The 24,002-nt window shown below is 40.9% G+C and overlaps 1 protein-coding gene across 1 annotated transcript in view; it reads left to right on the top strand.

Annotated features, from left to right (window-relative positions):
* LOC141088462 (multidrug and toxin extrusion protein 2-like) overlaps positions 1-24,002 on the top strand; it is a 219,633-nt gene that overhangs the window by 186,780 nt on the left and 8,851 nt on the right. The window contains exons 14-16 of the mRNA XM_073574554.1: positions 89-221; positions 8,751-8,845; positions 19,088-19,196. Of these exons, the coding sequence (XP_073430655.1) occupies positions 89-221; positions 8,751-8,845; positions 19,088-19,196 (337 nt within the window). The remainder of the gene's footprint in view (positions 1-88; positions 222-8,750; positions 8,846-19,087; positions 19,197-24,002) is intronic.

Below are 24,002 nucleotides of genomic sequence, written 5' to 3'. Positions count from 1 at the left end.
AGAATCCATGTCATATGTACAGTATATGCCGTGTTTGTTTGTGATTGGCAGTGCATGTTATTATTTTTTACGTCTCTTATTATATTAGGGCACTTGTGCTGGAATACTTAGAGGAACTGGAAAACAGAAGATTGGGGCAATTACAAATGCTGTTGGCTATTATCTTCTGGGTTTGCCCATAGGAATTTCACTGATGTTTGCAGTGAAGCTTGGAGTGATAGGTAAGTAGTACTATTATTGTATTGTAAAGTGATTTGCAGAATCGGTAAATGCTGTTGGTAGAGTTGAAAAGAGCTATGAATTATGTGAAAAAGGAAAGAACAACACTGAAAAATGTTATGGTAATAAACAGTAGTAATAATAACATACCATATATTAGACTTAAAGTGGTTGTCCCTTTTCAAAAAAACTTGTTCCCCATGTGCAGTTTGTTAGAAATAAACAAGCTTTAATTACTATGTTGGGTACAATGCAGAGTCTCTTTAGCTGCTCCCGATGTCTGGTATTGGCTGTATTGCAGATGTGAAGTTAACGGCGTGTCAGGGAGTGGGTGAGCTCAGCACTCTGAGAGGGCCATTCCTTCTGCATAAGTAGAGCCACTGAGCTCACTGATTGACGTGACGTCAGCTCTTTAGCAATACCAGACAATAGGAGCGGCGGTGGACCCCGGAAAGTTGTGTAAACCGTGGTTTGTTATTTCTGTAACAAACACTGAGTAGGCAGGAATGGTGTAGCGCGGCTGCTGGCCCCTCTGTATGATGTCCCCTTCTCTCTCCATGCCGGAACGCTGGCTTACTCACTGCCCTGGTCCCTGACGTGTTCCCCTACATAGCCCTCCTATTTCCTTCTTTTGTGTGCGTGCTGCACCTCTTGGCGGCACGCCTAGTGCACAAGCTTGCTCCTCTGCTCTTAAAGGAGGAGCGTGCATTTTGCTAAATGACCTCAACTTGTAGCTGAGAGGCATTTAGCATAAGTAGTACACCTGCAAGATTGCTCCCAGCAAATAGCTGGTAGGTATCTTGTATAAAAGACTCCCTCTCCCCTAGGGAGTTGCCAAGCAATGTGTAAAATCATTAATCAGTAAGGTGTACTGCTAGTGAGCCTGAACATTTTCCGCTGGTCCCGGTGTGGCCAGGCCTGTATCCGTAGTACCCTATTCCCGGTGTGGCCAGTCCTGTATCCGTAGTCCCCTGGTCCCGGTGTGGCCAGTCCTGTATCCTGGTCCCCAGGTCCTGGAGCGGCCAGTGCCTGAACCTCGTCCCTTGGTCCCCGAGCAACCAGTGGCTGAACCTTGTCCCATGGTCCCGGACCGACTAGATCCTGAACCTCATCCCTTGATCCCGACCAGCCAGTTCTTGAACATTGTCCCTTGGTCCTGGTGCGGCCAGTCCTTTTCCCGATGTTCTCTGGTCCCAGTGCGACCAATGCATGAACGTTATCCCCCGGTACGTCCCTATTCCAGTACTCTAGGCCGGTGTGTCTGAACATTGCCCTAGACCTAATCAGTATCAGCAGCTGCAATACCAGGCTCTGCTCACGAGTGGTACCTACAGCCCAGTCTATCTCCACCATCAGGAGCTCCAGTGAACACCGGGTAGCCACTTGGCTACGCCCCTTCTGGGCAGGCCTGACCCTGTGTCACAGTGTGACCTCAAATCCACTTGCGCCACGGTTGGGCGTACCAAAAGGGTTGTCATCAACCAGGATTTGGCCCATAAACTGATATCTAACATGCTAGGTCAAATTGCAGAAGATTTTAAAAATAAGGGTCAACTCTGTAAACATTTATTTTTTACATAAACTTGATGTATTGGTCAATAAAAGTATAAATAAAAATTGATGAAATTCTTATAGTTGTACTTCAGTAACCTTAGAAACATATGACTAAAAGATAAATGAATATAATCATTGCTGGGCAAAAATTGTAGGCAGGTAAGAAAAAATGCTGCAAATTTAGAATGATTAAAAAATAAAAGCAATAATAGGTTTCTTTTATCAATTAACAGAATTGTAAAGTGAATGAACAAAACAGGTATTAAATCAATATTTGGTGTGACCATCCCTTGCCTTCAAAACAGGATTAATTCTTAGCTCCGAATTTATTTCTCAGCAATACAACCCCAATCATACAGAAAAAAATTAACCCCTTCACGACCTTAGACGTATCCATAAGTCAAGGTCGGTATGTACTTACCAACCTTGGACGTATGGATATATTCAGGCGATTTTGCGCACACAGAAGCTGCCATATCTTAATCAATTCTGACAGCTGACACCCGGCACTTACTGCCAGGAGCAGTCCCCACACCGCTCCCAGCACTTTAACCCCATAAATACTGAGATCGATATCAATTGCAGCATTTAGAAGGCGCCCCGCCATGTCATCACAGTGGTCCGATCGTTGCCATGTGACCCGATGTCGTCACCAGACTCTAGCAAGTTAGTTAGATCATGCGCAGTGCATGATTTAACTTACTTGTGTCCGCAGCACTGACAGGTTATAAATGGTGCTGAGCGAGTATACTCGTTACTCGAGATTTCCCAAGCATGCTCGGGTGATCTCTGAGTATTTGGATGTGCGCGGAGATTTAGTTTCTGTAGCAGTAGCTGCCTGATTTGCGGCTCCTAGTCAGCCTGAATACATGTAGGGATTTCTTAACAAACAGGCACATGTATTCAAGCTGGCTAGCAGCCGCAAATCATGTGTCAGGAACACCGCACTGCACTTGCTCACTGAGCCAGGGTGCGTGTCCTGAGTACAAAGACTGTGCACAAAGATACCTGCGGAGCGAGCAGCAGTGGTGACAATGCATGCTCCAGGACCTGAATCACGTGACTGCTGGGGGTGTGGCCTAAGCGCCACAGAGCTAGGAGCTGCAGGGAAACTCCTAGAAGGGTAACTACAGGACAATGTTACCAAGGAACAGAGACAGATACCAGATCAGGCCGGGTCAAAGCACGAGATAGCAGGACAGTACCAAAGGGCTAGACAGAAAGAATAGTCAGGACGTAGCAATAGATCAGAAAACCAGAACAGGTATTAGACGGTACAATAGGGGTAAACTGTAACGGAGTAACAATAGCCAAGCCAGGAGGTCAGAACCAGAAAAGACAATGGTACCAAAAACGAGAGACTGAGTACAGAGTGAAGGAACAAGCCGGGTCATACACGGGAAGCAAACAAACAATGCAGAGTACACGCACACCAGGGGTCAGACACACCAGAATAGCAGTATAACTGACAGAGAATGCCAGTATGGAGTGAGCATAAATACCCCTCCCAGATCCAAAGAGAGGCCGGCAATGTTAACCCTGTCAGAACAGGACATTAACCATGTCCTAACCATGACACCGGCAATGTTAACCCTGTCAGAACAGGACATTAACCATGTCCTAACCATGACATCATGCAGCTACTGCTACAGAAACTAAATCTCCAAGCACATCCAAATATTTGGAGAACACCCGAGCATACTCGGGAAATCACGAGTATACTCGTTCATCACAAGTTATAAAGCATAGAAAAGCACGTGCATCGCCATGCTTTATAGTTGCGATCAGGCTGCTGAAAATCAAAGTCATATAGTGAGACTAAGTAAAAAATTTTAAAAAAGTTGTAAAAATATTTAAAAAAAAAGCACAAAATAATAATAAAATATATTGTTCCCATAAATAAATATTGTTATGAAAACAATTAACAAAAAAAGTATATATATTTGGTATCGCCTCATTGACCCAGCCTATAAAGATGTCACACTAGTTAACCCCTTCAATGAACACTATAAAAAATAGAGACAAAAAACGATGCTTTATCATCATACTGCTGAACAAAAAGTGGAATAAAATGTGATAAAAATACGAATGTAAATAAAAATGGTATAGCTGAAAATGTCATCTTGTCCTGCAAAAAACAAGCTGCCATACAACTCCATCAGCGTAAAAAATAAAAGTAATAGCTCTCAGAATAAAGATATGCAAAAATAATATTTTTTTCTATAAAATAGTTTTTACTATATATAAGCGCAAAAACATAAAAAAATTATAAATGTTGTATCACTGTAATCGTGCAGATTCAAAGAATAAAGCTGCCTTACCAATTTTACCACACACAGAACAGCATAAAAAAAATCCTGAATTGCTGGGTTTTGTTTATTCTACCTCCCAAAAACCGTAACAGAAAGTACCGTATTTTTCAGACTATAAGACTCACTGGACCATAAGACGCACTTAGGTTTTAGAGGAGGAAATTAGGAAAAAAAAACTAAAGCAAAAACTGTGGTCAGTTCTGTACTTAATATCCCCTATCCTGCTAAATATGATCCCCTCATCCCCATCCTGATACACATGGCCCCTCATCCCTATCCTGGTACGCATGGCTCCCTCATCCCTATGTTGGTATGCATGGCCTCCTTATTCCTACCCTGATATGTATGTCCCTCATCCCCCATCCTGGTATGCATGCCTCCTCATCCTTATCCTTGCAGGAATGATCACCCTCATCTCTTAACTGGTATGCAAGGTCCTCATCTTGTCCTAGTATGCATGGTCCCATCCCTATCCTGGTATGCAGGACCTCATCCGTAACTTGGTATGATTGGCCCCATACCTGTCTTGGTATGCATGGCCCCATCCCTATCCTGGTATGCATTGTCCCAACCTTATCCTGGTATGATTGGCCCCATCTCAGTCCTGGTATGCATATCCCCATCCTTATCCTGGTATGACTGGCCCCATCCCAGTCCTTGTATGCATGACCCCATCAGAAAAGATTAAAAAAAAACATCATTACACTTACCTTCCTCCGCTCCCTCGCAGCGTCCTGCTCCATTGCCATCAGCTGCTAAATGCTTGTGAGCAGCGCATGGCAGGGACGTCATACGCTTCTTGCAAGCCAAACGGCAGCTGCTGGAATACTCACTGGGACTGTTCCTCACAGAGAGCATTGAGTATCCCTTGGTCTTCAGTAGCGTGCAGTGTCAGCCACCGATACGTAAGAGAAAAGAATGTCTAGATACATTCATTGAGGGATTTAGTTTCCAAAAAATGGGAAACACCTTGATTTCACAAGGGTAACAAGAGAAAATGGACCCCAAAATTTGTTGTGCAATATCTAGTGAGCCCGCTGATACCACTTATGTGGGGGAAAACTACTGTTTGGGTACACGGCAGGGCTCGGAAGGGAAGGAGCACTGACTTTTTGAACGCAAAATTGGCTGTAATCGAGAGTGGATACCATGTCGCGTTTGGAGAGTTAATGATGTGCCTAAACAGTGGAATCCTCCCACAAGTGTTGCCATTTTGGAAACTAGACCCATCAAGGAATGTATCTAGATGTGTGGTGAGCACTTTGAACCCCCCAGTTACTTCAAAGAAATTTATAACATTGAGCCGTGAAAACAAAAAAAATCACATATTTTTCCACAAAATGTTCTTTTAGCCCCAATTTTTTTATTTTTACAAGGATAATAGGAAAAAATGAACCCCTTAAATTGTTAAATTTCTCCTGAGTACGCCGATACTTAATATGTGGGGGAAAAAACTACTGTTTGGGCACATGGAGGGGAAAGAGTACCGTTTGACTTTTTGAATGCAAAATTGGCTGGAATTGTTAGCGGACGCCATGTCGCTTTTGGAGACCCCTTGATGTGCGTAAACAGTGGAACCCCCCCCCCCAATTTAAATAATTTTGGAGACTAAACCCCGCAAAGAATGTGTTTAGATGTGTGGTGAGCGCTTTGAACCCACATGTGCTTCACAGTAGTTTATAAGGTTGAGCTGTGAAAATAAACGATTTTTTTTTTTTCCCCCCACAAAGATGTTATTATAGCCCCAATTTTTTTATTTTCACAATGGTAAGAGGATAAATTGCACCATACAATTTGTTATGCAATCCTAAGTACGCCGATACCCCATATGAGGGAGAAATCTACTTTCTACTCATAAATGAAGAAGTGATGTTTTGGAACACTGACTTTGATGGAATGGTCCACAGGTGTCGTGTCTTGTTTGGAGAGCCCCTGATGAGTCTATAAAGTGGAATCCACCCACCCCCCCACAAGTGGCACCATTTTGGAAACTATACCCCTCAGGGAACTTATCTAGATGTGTGGTAAGCACTTTGAACCCCCAGCTGCTTCACAGAAGTTTATAACATAGAGCCATTAAAATAAAAAAAAAAAAATCAATTTTTTTCCCACCAAAAAAAATATTTTAGCCCCTTTTTTTTCACCAGGATAGCAGGAGAAAATGAACCACAAAATTTGTTGTGCATTTTCTCCTGAGTACGTTAAAATGGGGTCGAAAACTTCTATTGAGGCACAGTGCAAAGCTCAGAAGGGAAGAAGCATAACACCCCCATAAGAGATCCCATTTTACAAACAACACCTCTCAATGAATTCATCTAGGGGTGCAGTAATCATATTGACACCACAATCGAGTGACAGAATTTTATACCACTAGGCAATGAAGAAAAAAAATAATTACATTTTTAACACCTAAATTTTGTTTTAGCCCAAGATTTTACATTTTCACAAGTGGAAATGGGTGAAAATGCCACTATATTTTGTCCCACAATTTCTGTTGAATGTAGAAATGCCTCATATGTGGCTGTACAGTACTTCTTAGCCATATGACGAGACTCTGGAGGGACGCAGCGCTGTTGGCAAATAGCACTCCGTCCCTCCCGAGTTTCGCCATATGGCTAAGCAGTACAGATGTAAAGGAGGCATCCTGGAGTGCGGAATTTTCTATAATAGTTTGCTGACTCCACATATTGAGTCCATAAGTATTGGAAGAGCAGAATCCTCCTTCAAGTGATCCCATTTTGGAAATTATGCCCCTTTGGGAATTTTTCTACAGGTGTTGTGAACATTTTGATTTCAAGGGTGTTTTCCAGAAACAAGTAGCAGTGCATGTTGCTGAGTGAAAATTGCAAACTGCCGTTCTAGTGACCAGTACCTTGTAGTGACGAGTATGTTGTAGTGCTCGTACATTGTACCCAGCTCATGCACCCATAAATTAGACGGGATCTCATCACTGCAGAAATGTCAAACACGTTTAGGCACACTGGGGCTCAGAAGGCAGGGGGGCATTTATGTTTGGGAGCACAGAATTTGCTGAATTTCTTTTTGGGGACGAGGTATATTTAGCTTTTCCAGAGCCTTTGTACTACCAGCAACAGTGGAATTCCCTATATTTGCATCAACAGGTCACGGACCTGAGTGGGAACATGCTTTACCTGACAACCTGTCAGTGCTGCAGATACAAGTTAGTTATTTCATTCACCTGTCCAGCGTGAGTTATTGTGTTAAAAGCAAAGAGATCGCCCAATGTCCCATGTTTTTCTCCAGCGTGCATGTCAAATTCGTTCCAGGAAACTCAACCGGAAATGCACACATAGCGCTCATCAGCACCCATAACAGGAAGTGCTCAGGTGCGTTACACAAGGAATTAGCAGCAAGTGCCTCATGTTGAACAATGCGCACTGGTGCCGAATGTTCTGTATACCCTGCTCTTTCCATTGAAGGTGGGCTAAAGATGTAACAATTGACACGCACGCCGAAGAAGAACATAGGACATTGGGCGATCTGTTTGTTTTTAATACGATGACTCACGCCGGACAGATGAATGAGATAATTCATTACATGAGCTATATAGGGAGAAGGTATGTTATGTATCATTTGGGCATGGCATACCATCAGGATAAACTGATCATCAAGTGCTCTGGACTTGCATGTTTATCATGTCTCACTGGTTCACAACTTACAGCTAAGTAGTCTCTCTCTATACAATACTATTGCTTCACTCCTGATTACTGTAACATTGTATAAGGGAAACACGTCGAGTGGTTAAGCAAACTGTATTTATGTTGTCACTTTTCATTAAATCCTTGGTGAAACACTTTTATATTAATGATATTAATGACTAAGGTGATAGAATTTGTTGGTACCACAATGATCACTTTCAATATGACAACAAGACTTTTTAGTCTCTCAATGTTGATAATTAATAAGAACATATCGCTATAGGAATGCTACTATACGGTGCTGATGGTGCAGATAATATACTGTGCTAAAGTGGCAGATTGGTATGACTAATATTATTCTTGTCTTCACTGTTTTATATAAATCGCTGTATACTCCTGCCTATTGCCAGTTTGGAAGATTGAGCATTTTTTACCCTATATCCCCTTTCTAACTTGATGCATCCTTATTATTAATGATGAGAACGTCGTCGGCTCCCTCCTTATTCGGCAAGTTATAGTGCTTACCGAAGAAGCTGCATCGGGAACTCGGATACCTGGAGCACTTCCGATGATCAGCTGTTAGGCGCCCCAGCTGCATGTGTCACAGCTGTGTGACAGTCACAACACACAGGCTCTCCATGCATGTGTTGTGACTGTCACAAGTTCTTAAAGTGATTATATGGGCGCCACAGAGCCTAGTCTCAACATCATCAAGTCAGTGTGTAATTACATGAGGATACCGAAAGTTTTTTGCATCTAGAAGTCCTGATGCTGTTTTGAAGGCAAAGAAATGACACCCCAAATATTGATTCAATTTAGAGCTCTAGTTCATTCCATCACTTTGCATTTTGTTATTTGATAAAAATAATCTATTAACACTTTTGTTTTTTAAAGCATTCTTACGGCATTCTTTCCACAACTGCCTAAACCTTTGTACAGAACTGTATAGCTATTTACTAAAGAAAACTTCCGTTAGGATACTTAAATCATGTTTGCTTTTTTGAAGGCCTATGGTCCGGATTGATATTCCCTGTATTTTTACAAGCCTCGTTTTTCGTGGTCTACGTTTTGCGCATGAACTGGGACAAAGTTTGTGAAGAGGTAATTATGTTGCCGTAAGCGATTGTGATTTTTCACTGAAGTGTCCCGAGGATTTGATTTCCAAATTTAGCTGGAACTAGATTTTAAATGTAACATAATGTAATATAATCTAAGTTTTATGACTGAAAACAGACTTTTCATTGAACAAAGCTTGTCCGATGACGCCCGGAGCCGACTTCTTGCCACTTCTCCCCAGTTGATTGACAGGTCTCTCTTTATGTACAAACATGGGTAAGACCTGTCAGTCAACTGGAGCAGGGTGAGGAGAACCCAGTTAGAGATATCGGCAAATTATGAAATGCTGCTTTCAGGGAAAACAAAGTAAAACATACCTGGCTGCAATGGCATGAATCCAAAGACAGATCCCCTCAAGGACATGGTGTATGATAATTATTTTAGTTACCATTCAAATATTAGAGCAAACTGTATTATATTGCCATATTTTGGATATTTTGCCATGTGTAACGTTTTAATTCCCATTTTAGAGAAATATGAGCTTAATTCCTCTTTCAGTCATTTGGTTTAGACTCATACTGAAACCACAAAGATAAACAATACGATGCAGGATAAAGGGCCCGTTACACATAGCGATATCGCTAGCAATATCGCTGTAACGTCACTGGTTTTGTGACGTAGCAGCGATATTGCTAGAGATATCACTACATGTGATACTTACCTCCGACCGGCTCCCCCGCTGATTATCGCTGAACATCCTGGACCATTTCTCGTCAGGCGCTTCCTGCTGGGCTTCCTGTGTCACCGACGAGCGACGCGTGGAGCCGGGCGGGAGGACGTCAGGATCTCCTCGTCTGACAGGTAGGTAGCGACCCCCGACCGCTGCAATGTCGCTGGTGAGATCTTCCTGTTTGGCAGCTCACTAGCGACCACTTAGCGATGCACCAGCGATTCTGACCGGGTCTTATCGTGGTCGGGATCGCTGGTGCATTGCTAAGTGTAACGGTACCCTAAGTTTAGAGAGGAGTCACATTTGCATAGAAAAATTGCAAATATTTTTTGCCATATAAACTGTATTCTTTAACCCCTTCCCCACTTGTCCAATTTCCTCTTTTGTGTTTTATTTTTTTCCTCCCCTTCTTCTAAGAGCCATAACTTTTTTTATTTTTCTGTCCACATAGGTGTATGAAGGCTTGTTTTTTTTGCAGGATGAGTTGTACTTTTGAATGACACTATTCATTTTACCACATTTTGTACTTGGGAAAGGGAAAAAAATTCCAAAGTGCTGTGAAATAGCACATAAAATGCACAAAATTATTTTTTGTGAATTACTTTACTGCATACACTGCGTGTTAAAATAGACTTGGCATCATGATTGTTGAAGTCAGTACGACTACGGCAATATCCAAAATGTCCAGTTATTTTATTATTTTAGTGGTGAAAAAAAAATCAGAAATTTATTTAACAGTATCATTATTTTCCGAGACCTGTAATCTTTTCATTTTTCGGTCAATGGAGCTGTGTGAGAACTTATTTTTTGAAAGGTGAGCTGACGATTTTAATTATGCCAAAGAAGAGAAGTCTGCAGTTACTTTATGAAACCACAGATTGCCAAGTTGTGACTGTGTGCAATGTACACACTGTTACGATGCCACTATATTTCACTTGCCAGTATTCAATTTGCTTACTAGTGGTCACATGCCAACTATTCTCATCTAGGTTCTTGCAATACAAAAGAATTAAAAAAAAATCTCAGGAGTCTATTGGTGTTTGATGGAAAGTATGCAAATCGCAGACATGCCGTCTGGGGACTGCCCACAAGCAGGAGAGATAGTGATGTTGCACAAACTGTCACAATTTGGCAGTCACAAAGCGTAGCTGCAGTCTTTTGTTCAGATGTACTGTATCAGTCTGCAGATGCATAAATCTGAAGTCCTGTCGCTTTCCTTAAAGCACCACTACAGCGTTTTTTAACTTTTCAGTGCTGGAGTGGTGCTTTAAATGTAAGTCCCCTGCCCCCGATCACATACTCACCCTCCTGGGTCTTCACCTTTTTTTGATGTCACGCAACCCCATCTTGTGACAGTAACTTCTGTCTGGCCGGAAGTAAAAAGCTACGCCTCAAGCTCTCAATACAAGTCTTAGAGCCAGAATGATGCTCTCATAGACTTGCATTCAAAATTGACCTCTATGCAGTTCCATGAACTAAAGCTGCAGCCAGGTCACTTTTCACTGGAGACAGACCGGAGCGGTGGTGAAAATAGATGAAAATGACGGAAAGTGAGTATCAGACAGGGGGCAGGGGACTTACCTTTAAAGCACCACTCTAGCTCAATGAAAAAAACTCTGAAGTGGTTCTTTAAGGAGTCCCATGTTTATAAATGGATCTTTGCTTTGGAGACCAACCACTGCAGCAACATAAAACTTGCGTCGTGCTTTCAAGCTCTTTTCTGTTGAGCTGGTAAGCATTGATTTGAAGCTATCGAGGATCACAAGAGCACGCTGATACCTCATAATCCAGCCAGCTTTAGCATAATGCAGACAAGCTAGAAAGCAGAGGTGGTTAGTCTCCTAGGCAACAAGTTAAAAACAATAGAAAAGTTTTAATACCTCAGCGACTACAAATTTTATTAAGTAGTCATTTGCAAAATTTTTGTTTGTACAAGCAGAGTTGATCGTATCCTAAGCAACAAGCTGTCAATAAACATTAATCTTACTCAAAAACTAATCAAGAGCAACTAAAAAATGTTATACAGTCAGTAATAAATTACAAATTTTATTTTACAAGCCATATCTGACAATATCCATCTATTAAAATGGAAATTACCTTGTAGCTGAGCTTTGCTGTTAATAACAGTATAGAACGCAGATCAAATAATATCTTGAAAATGGTAAGGAATTAAAATAATAAGTACAGTATAATAGAAAGTTATATAAATAATAATTTAATAATCTTTATCTTGAATAATTTCTATACTTATTTATCTCTACAAGAAGGTTTGTCTGATATAAAACAAAAACCTTGTCTAAGTTCCGATCTGGTCAAGGCAATCATTTTTACAATTTAGTTTTCTTTAAAATTCCCTATAGTTCCTCCATCCACGCTTGCAGTTCTGTTCATCGTATTTGTCTTCCAATTGTGTTCCGAATACATGATGTCTCAGATTCCAGGAGGAATACACGACCACAGAAAACAGAGTACTTTACTGAATATGTGGTGTAAAATCCATGGTTTCATATTGAATAAAAGAAAAGGGCTCTGTTTTCTTGAGAGATCATATTAGGAGGAAGGCGGGTCGAATAAAGCACCAGAACCAGTCCCTGTAGTGACCGTCATTGATGACATTCCATTTGAAACTCCCAGCATGCATAACAGAGTCTCAGTCGTAAACTGAAATTAAAACCAGAAGTAAAGCTATCTGGGGAACAAGAGGGAATTTTAGATAAACGTAAATTACATCCCTCAACATTGCAATTGCAACACCAACAAGAAAGATGTGGGATTATGGAAATCACAAGACTAATAAACATGTTAATAATATGTAAATGAGAAAATCTAAACAACATTTTCAAAGCATCTCAATTTATTCAGTGTTAAATATGAATGCCACATGCAAAAATGCACTTACATTCTTTAGAAAACCATTAATAACCTCATTGATAGTATGCTAAGGAATCTTCTGCCATGCTGAATGCACATGGTCACTGAAATCATTAAGCTCACTTTGCAATTGTTGATCACACTGCAGGCCATGGTAGTACGTTCGTCTACTCAGGCTGCTCACAATAGCATGAACAACATATTGTCCGACTTTGTGTTGTAAAACAGCTTTTCAGACTGGAGAAATAACCTTACGACAGGTTCCACAATTAAATCGATGTAACTTTGAGTTCTTGGTGTACCTGAATAGAGGAATATGGGGCTACAGTACATTATGCCATCCCACACCGTAATCTCAGAAATAGGACTTTTGTTCTCTCGTGAAGGTCTCTTCATGGCGTGGATCACTGGCTGTCATCAATCTAGCTTCATTGCGATATTGCTATGAGCCATAATGGCCTTTGAGAGATTAATGTCCTGCAAATGCCTTCTGATGATTTAAGTAGACGCTGTTTTACAACTTAGGCAGGGATCACACTACCAAGTGTGATGCGAGAAACTCGCACGAGTCTCTCGCATCAACACACGACATTGCTGCCGGCACTCAGGGCCGGAGCTGCGGCTGCATGTATTTCTATACTGCCGCAGCTCCGGTCCGGAGTGCCGGTGGCAGTGCCGGGTGTTGATGCGAGAGACTCGTGCGAGTTTCTCGCATCACACACGGTAGTGTGATCCCGGCCTCAGGCTTGATATGTTACATCCAGCTTCCCTTTGTAGAATAGAATGGCTCCATTTTTCTAATCTGACGATCCGTCCATGTAGAGCTTTGCCTCTTTGAAACTGTTGCTGTCATTTCAGTTTATGGTTGTTCTCCCAACTACTGGGTCATGCAACATTGAACAGTGCTTAAGTGGATTCTGATCTGCCGGGGTGATAAACCAAGGTCTCTCCTTTCACTATTTCTGTCCCTCTCAGTTTGCAAGTGTTGATAACTGGAACATCAATTATCATGAGGTATCACCCAGTCATCCCACAAGACTTTATCAGATAATTGAGATTTTATGTGGGTAAAAACACTACTTCCAGTCTGGCTCATATGCCCCTCTTATATGCCACAAATTGGCGCTAGGTTCTTTGAAAGTGTGATAGTTTGCAGATATCTAGCGACACCAGCTATTTCCTCGATTTGCATGACCTTATGACTTGTCCTGCTTGGCATTGCAACTTCAGTGTTAAACCCTTAACCCCCAAGGATGGTTTGCACGTTAGTGACGGGCCAATTTTTACAATTCTGACCACTGTTCCTTTATGAGGTAATCACTCTGGAACGATTCCATGGATCCTGGTGATTCTGATACTGTTTTCTCGTAACATATTGTAATTCATGTTAGTGTTAAAATTTCTTTGATATAATTTGCGTTTATTTGTGGAAAAAAAATGGAAATTTGGTGAAAATTTTGCAAATTTTGCAATTTCCAGCTTTGAATTTTCACGCCTTTAAATCACAGAGATATGGCACACAAAATACCTAATAAGTAAGATTTCCCACATGTTTACATCAGCACAATTTTGGAATCAAAATTTTTTTTTGTTAGGAAGTTATAAGGGTTAAAAGTTGACCAGCGATTTCTCATTTTTACAACACCATTTTTTTTAAAGACCACATCACATTTGAAATCACTTTGAGGGGTCTAGACTATAGAAAATACCCAAAAGTGACAGCATTCTAAAATCTACACCCCTCAAGGTGCTCAAAACCACATTCAAGACGTTTATTAACCCTTCAGGTGCTTCACAGGAATTTTTTGAATGTTTAAAAAAAATGAACATTTAACTTTTTTCCCCAAAAAATTAGTTCAGGTCCAATTATTTTTATTTTACCAAGGGTAACAGGAGAAATTGGGCCCCAAAAGTAATTGTGCAATTTGTCCTGAGCACACTGATACCCCATATGTGGGGGGAACCACTGTTTCAGCTCATGGCAGAGCACAGAAGGGAAGAAGTGCCGTTTGACTTTTTCAATGCAAAATTGGCTGGAATTTATATCGGATGCCATGTCGTGTTTGGAGAGCCCCTGATGTGTGCCTAAACAGTGGAAACCCCCCACAAGTGATCTAATTTTGGAAACTAGCCCTCCCAACGAACTTATCTAGATGTGTGGTGAGAACTTTTAACCCCCAAAGGCTTCAGAGAAGTTTATAACGTAAAATTAAAAAATCATATTTTTTCCACAAAAATTATCTTTTCACCCCCAATTTTTATTTTCCCAAGGGAAACAGGACCCCAAAAGTTATTTTGCAAATTTTTCTGAGTACGCTGATACCCCATATGTGGGGGTACGCCACTGTTTGAGCGAATGGTAGTGCTGGGAAGGGAAAGAGCGCCGTTTGACTTTTTCAATGCAGAATTTGCTGGATGCCATGTCTCGTTTGGAGAGCCCCTGATGTGCCTAAACAGTGAAAACCCCCTCAACACCATTTTGGAAGCTAGACCCCCCCGAGGAACTTTGTGGTGAGAACTTTGAACCCCCAAGAGCTTCACAGAAGTTTATGGCGTACAGCCGTAAAGTAAAAAAATCATTTTTTCAACAAAAATGATCTTTTCACTCCCAATTTTTATTTTTCCAATGGAAACAGACCCCAATAGTTATTGTGCAATTTATCGTGAGTACGCTGATACCCCATATGTGGGGGTAAACCACTGTTTGAGCGCATGGCAGAGCTCGGAAGGGAAGGAGAGCCATTTGACTTTTGTAGCGCAAAATTGGCTGGAATTGAGATCAGACGCCATGTTGCGTTTGGAGAGCCCCTGATGTGCCTAAACAGTGGAAACCACCCACAAGTGACCCCATTTTGGAAACTAGACCCCCCTAGAAACTTATCTAGATGTGTGGTGAGCACTTTGAACCCCCAAGTGCTTCACAGAAGTTTATAACGCTCGGGCGTGAAAATAAAAAAAAATCATTTTTTCAGCAAACATGATCATACTGTATACTGTATACTGTATGGGCACATGTCGGGGCTCGGAAGGGAAGTAGTGACATTTTGGATTGCAGACTTTGATGGAATGGTCTGCGGACGTCATGTCGCATTTGGAAAGCCCCTGATGTGGCTAAACAGTGGACACCCCCCACAAGTGACCCCATTTTGGAAACTAGATCCCCCAAGGAACTTATCTAGGTGTGTGGTGAGTCCACAAAAATGATATTTTCGCCCCAATTTTTTATTTTCCCGAGGGTAACAGGAGGAATTAGACCCCAAAAGTTGTTGTGCAATTTGTCCTGAGTAGGCTGATACCCCATATGTGGGGGTAAACCACTGTTTTGGCACATGGCAGAGCTTGGAAGGGAAGGAGCACCGTTTGACATTTTCAATGCAGAATTGGCTGGAATTGAGATCATACACCATGTCACGTTTGGAGAGCCCCTCATGTGCCTAAACAGTGGAAACCCCCCAATTCTAACTCCAACCCTAACCCCAACACACCCCTAACCCTAATCCCAACCCTAACCATAAATCTAACCACAAACCTAACCCTAACACACCCCTAATCCTAACTTTAGCCCTAACCCTAACTTTAGCCCCAACCCTAACCAGCGATCTGACAGGCACAGTAGGAGGCTTCTCAGCGCCTGCTCTCAGCAGGCACTGAGAAGCCACCTCCCTGCAGGAACCGAAAGCACCCGGCGGCCATCTTGGATTCGGGGGCCTGCAGGGAGGAGGTCCTCGGAACAACACAATCACATCGTGTTGCTCTGAGGGTCCCAGGGAAGCACGCAGGGAGCCCCCTGCCTGCGCGATGCTTTCCTATGCCACCGGAACACTGCGATCATGTTTGATCGCAGTGTGCTAGGGGTTAATGTGCTGGGAGCGGCCCGTGATGACCGCTCCTGGCACATAGTGTCTGGTGTCAGCTGTGATAATCAGCTGACACCCGGCCGAGCTCAGCCGCGCTCCTCCGTGAGTGCGGCTGATTGGTATGACGTGCTATCCCGTCCTTGGGAGTTAAGTCCCAGGGCACATGGATGGGATATTACGTCATATGGCAGAAAGGGGTTAAAGAGTGTATAAAGATGCGTCATTTTAACAAATGAGAACTTTGAGATGTTTATTTTGTATCAGACTACCCCTTTTATTCTAGCTCCCTGGTGATTTTAAGAAGGCATTAGAAGGGTTAATGCATCTTTCTCTGGTAGCCAAGAATAATGCTGGGGTGAAAGGGTTATTCTCTGCAGTTTGCATAACTCGCATAGAAATTAATGAATGGGTAAACGTAGAATTAATCTGCGTTGTCGAATGACTGAAGGACCGGACGTATTCTCATGATGAAGTGTGGTTTATTCTACGCGTTTCGAAGTTCAATGACTTCTTCATCATGAAATACCACATACATACAAATTCAGAACAGATTATTGCTTTAAATAGACAGAAAAATCAAATGTCAGCCAATGGGATCATCTGACAAATAGACAATGTCAGAGTTCACAAACAAGACACATGGTGTACTCGTGGTTTGACATGAAAAGTTAGCAGAATAAAAAAATATTATTTCATGGTATTAATGTTTCTTTTCTTTTCTTACAACACAAAAAAAGAAAATTAAGATAAAATTATAAAAAAGGAAAATATTCTAAGAAAAAATAGGTCAAGAACCTGCTTTGTAAAATGAACATGATAAACATGTGTCTTTCCTATGGAGTTACATGTGAGCTGAAGTGACTGATGGACATCATTGAATAAAAAAGGAATTTAACCACTTCATAAGAAAAAAGTATACTTATATAAGCTTTAATAAAAAATCGATAAATAATGTTGTAATAAAAAATTATTATTAAAAATCATGATTTGTCATTCAATAACCAGTATGTACTTGAGTATGGAAAATATGTGTTGTAATGAATTTCTAGAGAGATCTGAGGAATCATTATTCGCCATAAAAAAGAAGCTTTCCATATAAGATAGATTAAAACATCGCTGAAGAGCTACAAGTTAAAAATAATTGTTAGGAGATGTGTGTAAAATGGACTCAAAATATCATTATTATTGTAAAAAATTATTTTATGGTGGATAAAAAAGAAAACTAATGTAATGTGGGAAGTGAACTGGCTTGGATCTGCAATATCGTTAAATATTAATTATTAGGCTATTGTAGAAGAAAATTAAAGGAATAAAAATAAAAACATAAATTATACACCTATAAATTACAATCAACAGTTTATAGGTGTATAATTTATATATGTTTTTTATTTTTATTCCTTTAATTTTTATTTTTAATCACAATATAATAATAATACTTTTTTCTATGTTGTGGATACATCAAATCGTGACTTATATGCTATAGGAAATCTCCAAAGAAATCAACACTATACTGGTCCTATTATCACATCAAGGTAGTAGTTGTTGCATGTAAGAGCTTGTTCCTTACTTGCTCGTCCGAATAGGTGTGGTGAGCTATACAACTGTAACTGCTCTTTGGTGATGCAGTTGGACAATTTAATGATATTCCAGATCCAAGCAAGTTCACTTCCCACATTACATTGGTTTTCTTTTTTTATCCACCATAAAATAATTTTTTACAATAATCATGATCTTTTGAGTCCATTTTACACACATCTTTTAACCATTATTTTTAACTTGTAGCTTTTCCGCGATGTTTTAATCTATCTTATATGGAAAGCTTCTTTTTGTATGGCTAATAATGATTCCTCAGATCTCTCTAGAAATTTTTTATAACACACATTTTCTGTATTCAAGTACATACTGGTTATTGAAAGACAAATCATGATTTTTAATAATTTTTTATTACAAGATTATTTTGTATTAAAGCTTCTATAAGTATACATTTTTATTATGAAGTGGTTAAATTCCTTTTTTATTCAATCATATCCATCAGTCAATTTAGCTTACACATGTACCTCCATCAGGAAAGACACACGTTTATCATGTTTATTTTAGAAAACATGTTCTTGTCCCATTTTGTCTTAGAATATTTTCCTTTTTTATAATTTTATCTTCATTTTCTTTTTTTGTGCTGAAAGAAAAGAAACATTAATACCATGAAATAATATTTTTTATTCTGCTAAATTTTCATGTCAAACCATGAGTACACCATGTGTCTTGTCTGTGAACTCTGACATTGTCTGTTTGTCAGGTGATCCCATTGGCCGACATTTGAATTTTCTGTCTATTTATTTAAAGCAATAATCTGTTCTGAATTTGTATGTATGTGGTATTTCCTGATGAATAAGTCATTGAACTTCGAAATGCGTAGAGTAAATCACACTTCATTATGAGAATACGTCTGGTCCTTCAGTTATTCAGCAGCGCAGATTAATCCAGGTTTACCCATTCATTCGTTTATGGCCTGGTCACTTGTGGACCCGTGGCTCTGTTGCAGCAGATAATTCTACATGCTATAATAGTAGCTCCATCTGGTGAGTACAATCTAATTGTATTAACCTCATTGGTGTCAGATAAGACCCTATTTTGCGCTGATATCTCCTGCAGCATTCATTGTATAGAAATTAATGGAAGTTACAGGAACATTATATCACAGTGACCTACAATCTTTGCTCAACTCGGGACTTATGCCAACTGCATAGCTGTAGCAAACCTACATCCCACATAACATCACATTGAGGCAGAATGGTGAAAAAGGTGTTAATCATTTACAATTTTGGATTTTAGGCTCAAGTTCGAGCAGGAGTTCAGAAAGAAGACAAACAAGATAAGGACAAAAGGCCCAGCATTTCACTAATGGAGACTGATATTACTGGATTTGTTACCGTTCCAAATGGCAAGTATATGGCTTTTACTATGATAATGTTTTATTGAAAATGGCATTACTTACAATTGGTGAGTACTATGATACACAGCAGCTTTGACAACACAAGAGCACAATATTCTGTAGTGGACCCTTAACATACAATATTAATTGGCTGAAAATACTTGGTCAGATAAATCTAATCCGGTCTAATTTGTAAATGATGTAAACTTGGACTGGCCAGGCTAAAATTGCTTAAAATGTATCATAGTGGCTCATGTGGATGAGTAATTTAGTGCATTCTTTACTACCTGCCTGTTATGGCTAGTGACTACATCTATCGTCTCAGAGCGATCACAGCCTACTCCCACCAGCGATTTTGTGGCTTCCACTGATGCAATTTCAGCAGAGCAGCTTTTCCTGTTCCTCTGTGCCGCATCGATTAGGTGTGACTGCCAATCAGCATGACATCGACAGTCATGACTTGACAACAGATCAGACTGGAAGTGGAAGAGCTGTGCTTTTGACATGAGATGCAGAATCGCACAGCACAACAAGCAGGTAGTTAGTAACGACCTGACTGTCAGTTCTTAGGTCCATCAGAAAAAAAATAAAATAGTCCTTGATAACACCTTTAAATTGCGGTGCAAAGCAAGTACATCAGTTCTGTGTCAGTTGTGTGTCATATTCTGGTGCGTAAGTAAATCTTTTCCATTGTATATTAAAACCATAACAATTTGGATGACTGGTTGGTTCCAAAACACATGAAATATCAACTAAAAAAAAGAATTGAAGAAAAATAACCACAGAAATAATACCGATAAAGCAATATAAGATTCAGAATGAGCAACCAGAAATTGTAAAATCACTTACTATAAAAGTAGGATTAAAGGCCCCGTTACACATAATGATGTCCCAGCGATCCCACCAACGATCCGACATGATGGGATCACTGGGACATCGTTAGGCTGATCGCTGGTGAGCTGTCACAAGACAGCCCCAGCGATCAGGACCAGCGACGCTGGACGCTGGATTTCAATGTAAACATCGGGTATACAGGAGCCGCGGCTCTTGGATACCCGCTGTCTACCTTGGAAACTGGCGTACATGCTGGTTTCCAAGGTAAACATCGGGTATCTAAGAGCCGGGCGACTCCTGATACCCGCCGTTTACCTTGGAAACCAGCGTGTTTCCTGGATACCCAATGTTTTCATTAGAAACCAGCGTCCAGCATCGCTGATCGCTGGTCTCTCGCTTCCACGCGCAACGATGCGTGCTGGCCAGCGGGAGACCAGCGATCGAAAAATGGCCCAGGCCGATCGAGCACGATCAGCGATAGCCGGCAGGGGGGCCAGTTGCTCATCCCCGTCACACACAGCGATCTCGCTGTGGCGTCACAAAATCGCTGTCTGTGAAGGGGCCTTAAGAGTTTGGATTTCTAGGGTGTCTAAGCCACACATCTCGCTATGTGCTTAATGTGCAGTACAAGATGACATGAACAGTAAGGATAGCCTGTTACTTTCCAGTAGAACTGTCTTTCCCAATTTAGGCTATGTACATATCACATCTAGGTGTCTCTTATGAATATAAAAAATATGCACTATGCCACTGTAAAGGCTTATAGGGGTTGACTTACTATTCAGGATCGCAACGCTCCTCTGCCTGATTAATTGATAGTTCGGATTGGTGGCATCTTCATGCCCAGGACTGCCTGCTCCCCAATGCAGCAAGCACAGACCGCTTTGCCTCTGCAGCATCGGAGGAGCTGCCAACTTCAAAAGAGCAGGAAATGCAAGCTTTATAGCAAAAAGCTTATGAGCACTGTGCTCCTTGCCTAGGAGATTGGTCACCACTGACTGTCAAGCAGTAGTGTAACATATGCAACAAGTAAATATTACAAGCACTTTACAATCATTACCATTTATGTTTATGCTAGTAACTCTTTTACTCATTTATATAGCACCATTAATTCCACACTGCTTTAGGCCTCTTTCACACTTCAGTCTTCTGACGTCAGTTCCAAACCGTCAAAGTGTGAAAAAATGGATCCGTTGCCCAAAAACTGATGCACCGGATCCGTTTTTTTGGACGGCTCCGTCGCAGCAGCAAGTGTATTAAATTTAACCCCTTCACCCCCAAGGGTGGTTTGCACGTTCATGACCTGGCCAACTTTTACAATTCTGACCACTGTACCTTTATGAGGTCATAACTCTGGAATGCTTCCATGGATCCCGGTGATTCTGACATTGTTTTCTCGTGACATATTGTACTTCATGTTAGTGGTAAAATTTCATTCAAATAACTTGCGTTTATTTGTGAGAAAAACGGAAATTTGGCGAAAATTTTGAAAATTTCGCAATTTTCCAACTTTGGATTTTTATGCCCTTAAATCACAGAGATACGGCACACAAAAAACTTGATAACTAACATTTCCCACATGTTTACTTTACATCAGCACAATTTTGGAACCAATTTTTTTTTTTGTTAGGAAGTTATAAGGGTTAAAAGTTGACCAGCGATTTCTCATTTTTACAACACCATTTTATTTTTAGGACCACATCACATTTGAAGCCACTTTGAGGGGTCTATATGATAGAAAATACCCAAAAGTGACACCATTCTAAAAACTGCACCCCTTAAGGTGCTCAAAACCACATTCAAGAAGTTTATTAACCCTTTAGGTGCGTCACAGGAATTTTTTTTGAATATTTAAAAAAAATGAACATCTAACTTTTTTTCACAAAAAAAATACTTCAGGTTAAATTTTTTTTATTTTACCAAGGGTAACAGGAGAAATTGGACTGCAAAAGTTATTGTGAAATTTCTCCTGAGTACGCTGATACCTGATATGTGGGGGGGAACGACTGTTTCGGCACATGGCAGAGCTCAGAATGGAAGGAGCGCCGTTTGACTTTTTCAATGCAAAATTGGCTGGAGTTCAGATCGGACGCCATGTCACGTTTGGAGAGTCCCCGATGTACCTAAACAGTGAAAACCCCATACAAGTGACCCCATTTTGGAAACTAGACCCCCCAAGGAACTTATCTAGAAATGTGGTGAGAACTTTGAACCCACAAGGGCCTTACAGAAGTTTATAACGTACAGCGGTACAATTAAAAAATCATATTTTTTCCACAAAAATGATCTTTTCACCCCAATTTTTATTTTCCCAAGGGTAACAGGACCCTAAAAGATATTGTGCAATTTGTCCTGAGTACGCTGATACCCCACATGTGGGGGTAAACCACTATTTGGGCGCATGGCAGAGCTCGGAAGGGAAGCAGCGCCATTTGACGTTTTTGGCTGGAATTGAGATCGGACATCATGTCGCGATTGGAAAACCCCTGATGTACCAAAACAGTGGAAACCCCCCACAAATGACACCATTTTGGAAACTAGACCCCCTAAGGAACTTATCTAGATGTGTGGTGAGAACTTTGAACCCCCAAGGGCTTCACAGAAGTTTATAACATAAAGCCGTACAATTAAAAAATCATATTTTTTCCACAAAAATGATCTTTTCACCCTCAATTCTTATTTTTCCAAGGGTAACAGGACCCTAAAAGTTATTGTGCAATTTGTCCTGAGTACGCTGATACCCCACACGTGGGGGTAAACCACTATTTGGGCGCATGGCAGAGCTCGGAAGGGAAGCAGCGCCATTTGACGTTTTTGGCTGGAATTGAGATCGGACATCATGTCGCGATTGGAAAACCCCTGATGTACCAAAACAGTGGAAACCCCCCACAAATGACACCATTTTGGAAACTAGACTCCCTAAGGAACTTATCTAGATGTGTGGTGAGAACTTTGAACCCCCAAGGGCTTCACAGAAGTTTATAACATAAAGCCGTACAATTAAAAAATCATATTTTTTCCACAAAAATGATCTTTTCACCCTCAATTCTTATTTTTCCAAGGGTAACAGGACCCTAAAAGTTATTGTGCAATTTGTCCTGAGTACGCTGATACCCCACACGTGGGGGTAAACCACTATTTGGGCGCATGGCAGAGCTCGGAAGGGAAGCAGCGCCATTTGACGTTTTTGGCTGGAATTGAGATCGGACACCATGTCGCGATTGGAAAACCCCTGATGTACCTAAACAGTGGAAACCCCCCACAAATGACACCATTTTGGAAACTAGACTCCCTAAGGAACTTATCTAGATGTGTGGTGAGAACTTTGAACCCCCAAGGGCTTCACAGAAGTTTATAACATAAAGCCGTACAATTAAAAAATCATATTTTTTCCACAAAAATGATCTTTTCACCCTCAATTCTTATTTTTCCAAGGGTAACAGGACCCTAAAAGTTATTGTGCAATTTGTCCTGAGTACGCTGATACCCCACACGTGGGGGTAAACCACTATTTGGGCGCATGGCAGAGCTCGGAAGGGAAGCAGCGCCATTTGACGTTTTTGGCTGGAATTGAGATCGGACACCATGTCGCGATTGGAAAACCCCTGATGTACCTAAACAGTGGAAACCCCCCACAAATGACACCATTTTGTAAACTAAACCCCCCAAGGAACTTATCTAGATGTGTGGTGAGCACTTTGAACCCCCCAGTGCTTCACAGAAGTTTATAACGCCCGGGCGTGAAAATAAAAAATTTGTATTTTTTTCCACAAACATGATCTTTTAGTCACCATTTTTTTATTTTCCCAAGGGTACCAGGAGAAATTGGACCCCAAAAGTTGTTGTCCAATTTGTCCTGAGTATGCTGATACCCCATATGTGGGAGAAAACTACTGTATGGGCACACGTCGGGGCTCGGAAGGGAAGTAGTGACGTTTTGGAATGCAGACTTTGAGGGAATGTTCTGCGGGTGTCATGTTG

Source organism: Dendrobates tinctorius, unplaced genomic scaffold (assembly GCF_039654945.1).
Source record: "Dendrobates tinctorius isolate UK_male_01 unplaced genomic scaffold, ASM3965494v1 ptg000007l, whole genome shotgun sequence".
Classification (NCBI taxonomy): domain Eukaryota; kingdom Metazoa; phylum Chordata; class Amphibia; order Anura; family Dendrobatidae; genus Dendrobates; species Dendrobates tinctorius.
This window is presented reverse-complemented; position numbering and strand designations above follow the sequence as displayed.